At 25.0% G+C, this 11,870-nt stretch overlaps 1 protein-coding gene across 1 annotated transcript; it reads right to left on the bottom strand.

Annotated features, from left to right (window-relative positions):
• Positions 1–2,934: 2,934 nt before the first annotated feature.
• On the bottom strand, positions 2,935–10,412 carry LOC145831922 (uncharacterized). The gene is made up of 7 exons (XM_082939275.1): positions 10,326–10,412; positions 8,750–8,937; positions 7,767–7,857; positions 7,264–7,502; positions 5,433–5,592; positions 4,475–4,651; positions 2,935–3,094 (listed from the first exon to the last, which is right to left on the bottom strand). The coding sequence occupies exons 1-7, from the start codon at positions 10,380–10,382 to the stop codon at positions 2,960–2,962; spliced, it is 1,047 nt and encodes a 348-aa protein (XP_082795401.1). The 5' UTR covers positions 10,383–10,412; the 3' UTR covers positions 2,935–2,959.
• Between the last annotated feature and the right edge of the window lie 1,458 nt (positions 10,413–11,870).

The raw sequence follows: 11,870 nt of genomic DNA, 5'->3' as shown, positions 1-11,870 counted from the left end.
TAATCAAAACTGACTTTAAGTTTTAGTATCTTTCTAAATTATTTCAACAAAATAAAACAAATCAAATTGAAAATATTAACTGGCAAAGGTAAAATACAATATATCAATTTAAATTACGCCTATTAATTAAAAAAAGATTAAAGAAATGTTTAGCTGATACAAAAACTGCAAAAGTTACATATAATAAAGATTGTTCAAAAGTCAAAACCCTAGTTTTTAACAAATTTGTTTTTTAAGCTAGTTTTATATTTGCAATTCATCAACAGAAATGTAATCCTGTGCCTGCAACTAGCTACAAGTTCAGTTCAGACCTTTGTTTATACAGTTGCTGCTTGCTTGTAGTATCTTAAGAGTTTCTTTTAAGCAAAGCCTGCATATAACTGTGCCTACTTTAGGTTTGTTCAATTTCTCCAGAATCTTCCAATTGAATTTGTTTTCTGCTAAATCTTGTTTTAGTTTGTAAATTAATTTTAAAATTTCTGTTAAGTTAACATACTGGTTGTAGTTCATATTACCAGGTTTGTAGTTAATTGTTGTGTTGTGTGCTTAAGTTCTCTTCTTTGTTTGATTTGCTCTAAGGCCAATATATGTTTTAATTTAATTTTTTGTTCTGACTTATGTTTTGTACATTACACTTTCGACTCTGCATGTGTCAACTTTTAGTGGGCTTTTGTTTTTGTTTCTGCAGTTGTATGATTTGTTTGTAGTTTTCTGTTACTGCTTTTTATAATAATTTCGATGTTTGGCATGCACCTGTAGCTTAATTTTGTGTAGTTTCTGTTTTTACACTTGTTTAAAGTTTTTTCTTTGATTAAATGCTTCTTAAATATTTTGAATAACTTACTTCCTACATATTTTTACTGAACAGCAATATCAAAGGTTAAACTAGGTATTTTTTTTCTTTTTCTCTTTTTTACAATCATTAAACTGTTTAATTTTGTATAATTTATGTCATAGTTGTAGCCGACAGTTTGAAAACATCATTGTATTCTTTTTTATGCTGTCAAATAATATACTGCTACTTGTTTGAGAATTGCTGCTGGGTGATTATAACTTGCATTTACATAGTTTATTTTATTGTTTGGATTTTTGTATGAGTAAAAACTATGCTGCTTTACGTTAAGGTTTAGGTCAAGGAAGTTTAATTAAAATGCAGAGTTTTCAACTATCGTTTTTATTTCTATTGATTTTTAAAACTTGTGTAACTCTTTTTTTTATTTTTTCTACTTCTAAATTGCTTTTTGACTTACCTATAGTTATTAAGCTGTCATCCTATATATTGCAAATATTTGGTCAGGTATTATTTTTTCAGTCATTGTAGAATATAAAGCCAAACTAATTTGCTTACCTCAGCATCAGGTTTACTACCCATTGTAATATCATTGAGCTCGTGGTTCTTCTCACTTGTGCTCTGTTGTGTTCATATTTCTTTTTTTAGTTAATAAGATAGAATTTACAGCATTATTTATCTCTGATTTTTCTTGTTTTGTGACTGTTTTGTAGTTGTTAGCGAATTCAAGTGCTTTGTCTAGGAGTTTCTTAGTTATGCTTAAAAACAAACTTTTAATGTTATTAGGAAACATAAAAACTAAAAAATATCGTTAACGATTGATTAAGGTTTAATGAATAAACATGCAAACAATTATATTCAAAAAATAAAAAAACCTAATATAAAAAAATGTCAAATCTTACAAATAAGTTTCAATTCCAAAAACTATAGCTTGAAGTTATTGTTAAATTTGAAAACATTTTAAACATAAATCTGTAACTTCAAAAGAAGAATTTATAAAAATAGTCTCCCACAAACTAAATGTATCGGTTTAATTTATTTTAGTATTCTTTTGCAAACGGTTATATAAAGCCAGTTTATGAAAACTTATATATTTCTAAATACTATCAGGGAACAATATTTGTAGCCAGTGATAACTTTTTTTGAACCTGTTTAGGTAGATTTGTTTAAATTTAGTCTAAATTAATCTTTCGAACTTAATTCATTAAGAAAATACGCGTTACAAACGTCAAAATAAATAAAAACTCTTAAAAATTAAACACGTAAGTTGTCATAGTCTTGTTAAAATGTTTATATAAACTCGCGCATAATTTTTTAAGTGTAGTTAGCATTTTTAACCGTTAGATTTTTGAAATACACAACTTTGGTAGATATAGTGCAGTCTTTCTAGCCTTTAATAGCTTTTTTTGGGTCTCTAAATGATTCTGTTTTTTATTGTTTATTTACGATTTTATAAAAAAACTAGTATTCTTACTTTTGAACATTGAATTATTTTTAGCAAAGTAAATTGTCATAGTGCTGTATAACTAATATTGGTGATCAATAAACACTTGTTTCTTTTACTTTATAATGTTTTTTTTGTGAAATTTTGTTGCAAAATTGTATAGCTATTACCTGTTTAAGTTAAAAAAAAAAGTAATAGTAAATGCAATATGCTAGCAAATCTTTACATGAAAGAGTTAAGGCAAAATTATTAAGTACAAGTAAACAACAAATTTTACTACGTACTGTATACTAAAAATATATGTTTAATAAATTAGTTTTTTGACATTGAATTTATTTAATAATAATGTACAAAAATTTACCTCATATAAGTTAAAAACTGTTTTACTTTATTAGTATTTACCATCAAATTTCTTATAAAGAAAAATAAAACTTTTTATTAATAGTAAATTACTTACTTAAGTTTTGTTTATGTTAAAAAAAAAAGTTAATTTGGGAGAACAAAACAAGTTAAGAAATAGCATCCTTATTTATGTTTACAAACAAAACATCAAGACTAAATTAGATAATAAATCAAAAATTCAAAACTGTTAAGTTTTTAAATAAAAACATAATAAAACATAAATTTATAAATGACAATATTTCTCAAATTAGTAATAACCAAATTAAATAATTAAAAAAAATAATAATAATGTTGAGTTTAGACTTTTTTGTTGTCTTAAAAAATTACAGTTCACTGTGTCTGGGTTTATTTGATGACGTCACTCTCACGATCTTGGTTATTCTCTTGTTCAGCATCCTTGTCACTTCTCTCATCTCAGTTGTGCTTATAGGTTCTTCCCGGTTTCTTCCAGGCAGCATCTGAGTATTTTTCAATTGTTTATATTTTATTTGTTTTGTTGACTTATAACTTATGGTGATGTTTTGTTCATATTACTTTGAGCTATAATTTTATGGTATTATAACTTAGGTAAAATCTACAGTTTGTTTGTAAATATGATATTTATTTTGAGTCACTTATTGTTTTTACTGTTACTACAAATAGAAATAATAAAAAAAACTATTTTATGTTTTAAAATCGTAACTAATAAAAGTTTTGAAGTTTTTAATTCATGAGTATAAAGTTTTACAACATGTGTTGTTGTTTTTTATAAAGTCTTGGATATGACGTTAAACTGTTCTGGTTCATGACTCGATAACCGAAAGGTTTTTTTCGTGCACCAGGTCTTAGACCAAACTTTTTGAGTGTTTTTTGTCTTTCAATGAACAACTTATTTAAATGGCTTTTAAAACTAATAACATTTTTATTCTTATAACAGTGTTTTAAAAAAGTTTTTTAACTGGGTTATCTATAAACAATAAGTTTTTAACTAGTTCTGTTTCAAATAAAAACGTTGATAAATTTTCTAGTATTGTAATTTAAAATTAAATTTTAAAACTATTACTGTAAACAACTAAATTACTTTGAAACTTTAAAGCATCCTGGTGTGAAATTGTTTAATTTTTAATAGGAGGTTTTAAGCTTTATTTTAACAAAGAAGTTTTAAAACAAGTAGAATGTAAGAGAGCTAAAAAAACAGGATTTTAATGTTAGTTAAAGTCAGGTTGAACTTCAGTAACTTTGTATAAAAGAAATTGTGTTAAAAATAAAATTAAAAGCAGTAAATTTTTATTAACTTAAAATACAACCACAAATTTCCTTTGAACTAATTTTTGTACAACTTTTAAAAGTATATAAAAAGGTTTTTTCATGTCTTGGTAAACGCTTTTGCCGGAATAAATTAAAGAATAAATAGATACAATCAATAAAGATCCAATAAAGCTTTGTTGAAACTGTACTTCTAATACTGTATTTGAAAAAAAATTATATTGATTAAAATTAAAATAAAATGTCATAATGGCCCTATAAAGTATTATTTAAGAAAATAAAAGTATAGAGTTTTGTTTTTTGTTCTAAGGCATTTAACTTTTTTTGTATAACAAATAAAAATATCTTCTTAAGGAAAGAATTTCAATAGTTTTGTTTTTATTTGGGACACAAATATTTATAAACTATCAGTCTGCTTGTAGTCTTCATAGATGCATTGTTTAAATGGTAATTGTTTTCAATTATGTTGAAAGGTATGTAATTTTTTTTTATTTATTATAACACATACTTATATTAGCTTAAGACAGTTTTCTAAAATATTGTTGTAATTAAGAAAATAAATATAAGAAAAAAAAACAAATATCTAAACATACCGTTCTGTAATCCTCATTAATGGTGTATAAGTACTTCAGAATACTCATGAAGTCTTCAGTACTTCCGTATTTCTGCTCAATGTAAGGCAACGTGTTGAAATGCATTCCCCAGTTTCCCTTTGACATCTCCTCCTGCGATGGTTCCTTGCCCAACATTATAAAGTAGAACGGGTAAGTCTGTTTAAATGTTATAACAAAAGTTAAAACGTTGTTTATACAGAAATTAAATTGTAATTAGTGTTGTTTTACAGCAAGGTAAACTTCTTGAATAGTTTTTGACTTTATCGTGTCGATATTTTAATGAATAGTCTAATGAATATTTAGAATACAATATTTATCCGAAGTTTATGCTTAAAAAATAAGTTGTTAATGTTATAATTTAGAATATAGCTTAGTTATATTATGGAACTTTAGCAGCAACCAATATTTTCTTAGCTATTTTCAAATAAAGTTTACTATAAATTTAAATAAATATTTACTTATACAAATTTTACTGACATTAAACAAAAGTATTAAAGTTATTTAATATCTAGTAAATGCGTAGATACAGTGAATATTTAACAAAAGATTAGGTTGAGATTTTGTTAAAAGCAAATCACTTTCAACTTAAACAGAAAATAAAATCTAAAACATAGGTATTAAAATTGAAAATCAGTTTATAGAAGGAAAACAGAAAAAAAGCTACAAAATAAAAAGAGGTTAAATTTAAATAAGGTTGGGTTTGAAACTGTTGAAGTGTAGATTTAGTAATCAAAGTAGTTCACTAATTAGTACAAGTTAAATAAACAGAAAAAATAGAAGTAACAACACAGAAAAGTAGCAATTAGTTAAAAAAAAATTAAATCCTTAAAATGTAAGTTAAGTTATTAACAATGATTAAAAACCTATCAAAACAATCAAAAACTAATAACTCTAATACTTAGATACACTTTATTAAAACAAACAAAAACAAACAAACCTTAGGTATTGGCATTTCCATCAGCATACCTTGCACGTGATGCAGATGGTTTTTGTCGATAATGCTGAACGCAAAGTGCGAATCGAAGTAAAATGAAATGGCGCGAAGTGTTAAGGGGATTCCCCCTTGTGACTCGTCGACCACGCATATTACTGGAAACCTGTGAAATTTAAGTTTTTAAGTATTTACAAACAGAAACATGTTTACAACTAACTTGTAACTAAAAAAATATTTTTGATTTAGTTAAAAAGTTTGTAATTATTTAGTTCTAAAATGAAAATTTGACAAAATGTTAAGTCTTCAAAAAAACTTTTACTTCTTGCGACTTTTACAAACATATGACTAGAAACCTGACAGGTAGAGATTTTGCTAATGGCGAATAACTATTTTTACAACGTTAAACCCTAGTAGTGGAAAATTTCAACTATATTACAGATATGATATGAAAACTGTGATACTTGGCTTACAATGTCAATGTAGAAATCTGAAATAGACAAATATTGAGCATTAATTTATATAGAAACAACTCACAAGTAAAAAGTAAAACAAACTGCACCTATGAACTTGTTTCTAATAATAAGCTTATTAGTTATTATTGTATTAAAGTTTTAACTTAATATTTTCAATGAAAGGACTAACGAATATTCTATTCTTGTAAAACTACGAATAAGTTAATAAATAATCGGTAATAAATTATATAGAAACTGCTTAGTAAGAGAGTTTTTTATACAAAACTAATTATAAATCTGTGAATTTTTTGTGTAGATTTTGATAGCTTTTATGACGTCAACTAAATTTCTTGTATTATGTTTTAAATTTTGTAATTGAAAGAATATTTATTAATATATGAAGTGTTTATGCTCCATAAGTATGCAAACGATGTCACACAAACCAAAAACCAAAATAAGTCTAAATAAATAATTCTAAAAATCTTTAAATTCGAAAACATATAGTGTAATTGTTCAGATAATTTAATTTTTTACTAAATATAGTTTTAATTTTATTTAAATTTTTACTGCAGTTTATATACAAAAGGTAATATAATATATTAATTGATATAACTAAACTCTTTTGTTTACTTCGTATTAATAATAGTTTAATTACCATCTATCGCTAATTGCATTAACTAAAAATATTCACTGTTATTTTACAGTGTTAACTAACAAATATTTTTTAGGAAGTCAACCAATATAGATATTATAACGATTTGTTTTAATTGCTTTTGTTCGTACGACCTTCTTATGGAAACCTTAAAGTATTAAAATTAACAGTAGAAGTTTTAATGTAACAGACTTTATAGGCTAAGACTTATAGTATCCATTAAACTGATGATTTTTGTTTAATTGGATAGACTTACTAGGTGAACACTTGTACTAATGTTTAAAAACCATACAATTAGATAAGAACTATAGTAAAAACTAAAAGGACCTTTTAGAAGTTTTACAGAAAAAAACATTGTAAGACGCATTTTTTCTTATAAATTTGTAACAACTCGTTATGATAACCTCAAACATTTGTATCAAATAATATAAATAAAGTTTAATTGAATTGGTAAAGACTTGTTGTTAGTCTTCAGTATCAACTCATCTTTATAGTTTCAACTAAAAACTTAACAACTTTTACTAATTATTTTCTAATAACTAACGAATATCAAATTTAACGAGTTAGGACAGTTACTATTTACTCAAAACCAACTTCCTAAGGAAGACGTGTAGTAAGCCTTAAACTTTTAGTTGATAGTTTATTAAACAACCATTAAGGTGATAAACTTTTATTGATAATTTATAGTTTTACTAATACTAGCTTTAATTAATAGAAGATTAAAACCAACTTGCTAGGATTAGATTTGTAGTAAGCCTTCAGTATCCACTCGTTGAACTTCTCCGGTCCCCCTCTGAAGTTCAGCTTCTCAAAATGGTCCTTGAAGCTCCCTGCCGCCATCCGTTCCGCTTCGATGGGTTTCCTCGTTCGTTTCGGGTAGAACTGTTTGGATTTGGCGGAAGTTTTCGATCCGTGGTTGAACACGAAAGCGACGCCGTGGCCGACGCTGTCTGTGTGCAGGTCTGCGTCCTGTTGGGTGGATTTGGTTGGAAAAAAGTGTCTAATTGGAGAAGGTAAATAAATGCTTTAGTTGATAAGTTGTTATCATTTTAATTATTAAGATAATGCCTGTCATAATGTTATAAACAAATATAGCAGTATTGAAAACTGATTTCATTTATTCAAGTAGCTTAGTTAAACATGGTTTTATAAAAACATTAATATTCTTTATAAAGTCGTTAAAAATAAATGATACTTAAAAAATTATGTGTTTATTTTAATACTTATACTTACCCATTCTGCAATTAACTCTTGTTCAGTTTCAAAATTGATCATTCCATAAAAAACTCCTCCCTTAACTCTTTTTGCGTGTTCTTTCCATTTACTGTGAAAGCTAATTGCTATTACATAATTAATTGTAAGTAAAGCTGTTTAAATACTACAAAAAGTAAATAGTATTTTGATTAGCTAAGTTTGTATATTTTCATGCTGTAAAAAATTAATAAACTAGTAAAAAAAATCTTTGTACCAACTATAAAACAAAGATAATTGTTTTGTTTAGTGTTGAACAATACTTTTAAGCAAAATGAATAAAATATTAATAATTTTTATCATTACTTAGAAAATATTCTTGAAACTTTGTTTATTAAATGTTTACCTAATGTTTTTAAGGGCGAATTTCAGAACTAACTTTAATAAAGAAGTTTTAATTGTTTTAACAAGTTATTACAAACTAAACTTTTTTTTCACTAACAAACACAATTTGTACAGACAAAAAACAACGATGCTACTATTACTAACAAAAAATTCGCAGTACTTCAATGCGCTCTAACTACATTAAATATTAAAACTCTAATCTATCTCTCATACTATTACAAGCCGCAAATACACATAAAATCATATTAGTTACCGCAAAAAACCACATTTCAAGTTCAAAACAAGTTCACTACAAAACTAAACGGTAAAAAAATTTTTATTTGTAATTTTTTTCAAATTTTCTTTAAAATAAAAACTCATTAATAGTTCTCTAACAAACTGTTTGAACAATTTACATAGCATTTTAATCAAAATGCAATAGTTTCAGTTCAATTTAAAACTTTAAAACACTTATAAAAAACAAATTTAGCAATACTTATAATAATGTTAAAACTAATGACCCACGCTTCGAGTCTTTTTACAACAGAAAAATATGTAAATCAAAAGTATGAGGCATAACATAGTTAGCAATGCAGATTAAAAAAAATATTGTTTTAAATTTACATAAGCGAATAACTAACACTTCGAGTCCATGCTTGTACACAACAACTATCCACGCATCATGGCTGGGATTTATCAACTTCTTGAAGCTCTTTCTGTTGATCTCCACGATTCCCACATCTTCGTCTAACAATCCGTATTCAGTGATGTTCACCGGATTCATGGTCTGGCTTTTAAACTTCTTCTTCTGATCTTTTGCATGTCCGTGCTATTAAAGTGATTAGATTGTTTCAATAAAAAGTAGTTTAATTTTATTAGGAGGTGTTTCTTTATTGCTTGATTTTACACTTAAATTGGTTAACTTTTTTATAATTGGATCTCTTTTTTGAAAAGATAAAAACACGTGCAATTTTCTCTAGACACAGTTTATAGGATTTTTTTAGAAAGTTTAAAAATAAAGTACTATAATTCATCTTCTTATAATGTTTATATCTCTCTGCTATAATAATGTTTATTTCTAGTCAAAACTTTCAAAATCTAAAAAAATGCTTTTAATTGATGTTAGCAAACTAGTTTATACTTAATTTAAAATGATTAGCTTTTCAAAAACTTTTATCTTTATATAATTTATTTAAATTGTGTTGTTAATTTTAAACAGACTAATTATTTTTATTTTTCGCTAATATTAAATACAGAAGATTTATGTGATAATGTAAAGTTTAGTAGCAAACGTTTCTGTGCTGTTACTAATAACACTTGAAATTATACTTTGAGACAAACTAGCTAAAAAGTCTATATATGTTTTTTAATTGTTTTACAAGACCGTTCGTGATGTTAAACAAAAACAAAAGTTTGAGTTTAAACTGTTGTACCTAATTTTTTAAAACTAAAACTATGAATAAACTTGTTTTACTTTTCAATGATAAAAATGGTTTAGAGTACCTTGTGGTCCATTATCTAACAAAATTAAATAAAAAATTATATTTAGTAATTTCTATGACACTTATATTTGATTGTTTAATGTTGTTAAAGATATTTAAAAAAAGCAGTATATGAATACAAGTTTAAGATAAAAGGTTGTACCATACATTGAAAGTTTAATTAGCATAATATAAATTATCAACTTTATTTTAGATTTTAGAACTTTACTGTACAAAATTTTATGCACTTATTTTATCAGTTAAAGAAAGCTAGTAACTAAAATAATTGTTTTGTTATGTTAGTTAAAGTTATCTAGTACCCAGATAAATTAATATCTACTCATTTCTAAGTATAATACAAATTTTAATAGCTATTTATCTTAGTTTTATTAGACAAAACTTCTAAATTTAACAAGTCTAAATATCATTACTAGCCTATGTTAAATTTGTTAGTTTTTATTTTGAATTATATAAGAAAGACTTAAAAGTTTACAATCACATAGGTAAAAAAAATTATTTAAAACTCCTAGAATAAAATGAAGTTAAACATACTTTTCTGGATAAATAAAAGTTTATTTTAGTCATCCATAACAGCCAAAACAAACAATTCAATGAAAATAAGGTTTACCTAGTTTTAAAACAAAATTTAATTTATTGTCTAACTAAAGTAATTACTATCAAGTCATGCTGCAAAACTTTTATTATTCTATAAGTTAACTATTTAAAACAAACTAACTTGAATTAACGCAACAGCTACCAACAAAGCAACGAAATTAACTAAATTTCCCATCATGTATAATTCACACAAAGCAACTTATCACCAGCTAGCAGAGCCACGTAATGAATATAAAGTTGCCGAACGGTGAGTTTTATTCAAATTTGCCTAGGGCGATTTCAAGCTAATATGTGAGAAATTGTTTGTAGATGAGTGTGATCGCTTAACTGGCAGCAGTGATCGTAGTTTGAACTGTTACTGTGTACATGCACAATTTTTAATATTTTTTACTGAATTAAAGTATACTTCATTGTTTCGCTGAAAATTTAAATTTGAAAAAATACATAAGATGACTAAGTTAATGGAAAGTTTTTGTCTTAATCAAATTGGAAGCTAAATGTATTTGAAATAGAAAACTTACTCTTTGTAGACAAAAATAATTTGACTATATTGTTACTTTATTTACTTAATTGATGTTTATTTGTATTATTTAAGAAGCTCTAGTAATTAGTATTTAAAAAAGTTTTGTGGAGTTAACTTTGTATGTATTAGTATTTGTTTATGATGAAAACTACTGTTACTATATAAGTAAATTTTTTTATTTGTTTATTGCTACCTATTCACTGATAAAAATATCGTAAAGTATATCTGGATTTTTGCGCTGAGTGTCTTTTTATATTCTGTTAAAAATAAAAATACTCTCTCAAAATTTAAAAATTTGATTGCATTTATAGATCAACATTAGCTGCTAAATATAAATTATATTATTTAACAACTGTCATTTAAAAAAAGCAACTAAAATAGTTTTACAAATGCTAACTATAAATCAGGTAAGTTGTATTTAACAAGTTTTTGGTTTAATCTCTCTTTAGTTTATCACTAACTGAAAAAGCTTGTTGGTTTTATAGAAACTAAACGTAATTTTCTACGAAAAACAAAAATTACAAATATTTTATTTATATCGCCTGATACTTAATTACTTGTTTTATCAATAATATTGTAAAATTATATCTACATCTATCTTATGATAAAAAATATTATAATTCAAAATTTTGTGAGTATAAAACATTTTTACTTAAACTTTTAAAATAAACATTTTGTTTGCGAATATGTTTGAATGTATAATAATAAAATCTTTGTACAAAAATATAAAACGCAAAAAAAAAATTAAAGTGAATTACGATTTTTAAGTTAAGTTTAGTTTATTTTTATATAAAATTAACATAACAAAGTATAAAATACTGTAGTACAGATAAAAGTGTTTAAACTTTAAAACTTTGTACTTTGAAATTTAACATGAGTTGAATTATAAAAAACAGTTCCCTAAATTCAAAATAAACTTTTTAATGAACAGAGTTAAACTAAATATTAAAAGAAAACGAGGGATAAATAGTTATAACACCACCTTAAAGTACAAACTTTGTAGTTTTATTACTTTAAAATATTAAAACATTTTTATATGTGAACGTGATTTAAAAATATAAGTAAATACAAAAAGTTCAAACCTTGTAAAGGGTTTAATTCGTTAAGCTTCTTATTATTTTAAGTTAGATTCAGCTACTTCAA

The sequence above is a fragment of the Thalia democratica genome, chromosome 3 (genome assembly GCF_965202585.1).
Source record: "Thalia democratica chromosome 3, ktThaDemo2.hap1.1, whole genome shotgun sequence".
NCBI lineage: Eukaryota > Metazoa > Chordata > Thaliacea > Salpida > Salpidae > Thalia > Thalia democratica.
The sequence above is the reverse complement of the archived record's forward strand: the minus strand, read 5'-3'. Positions and strand labels throughout refer to the sequence as shown.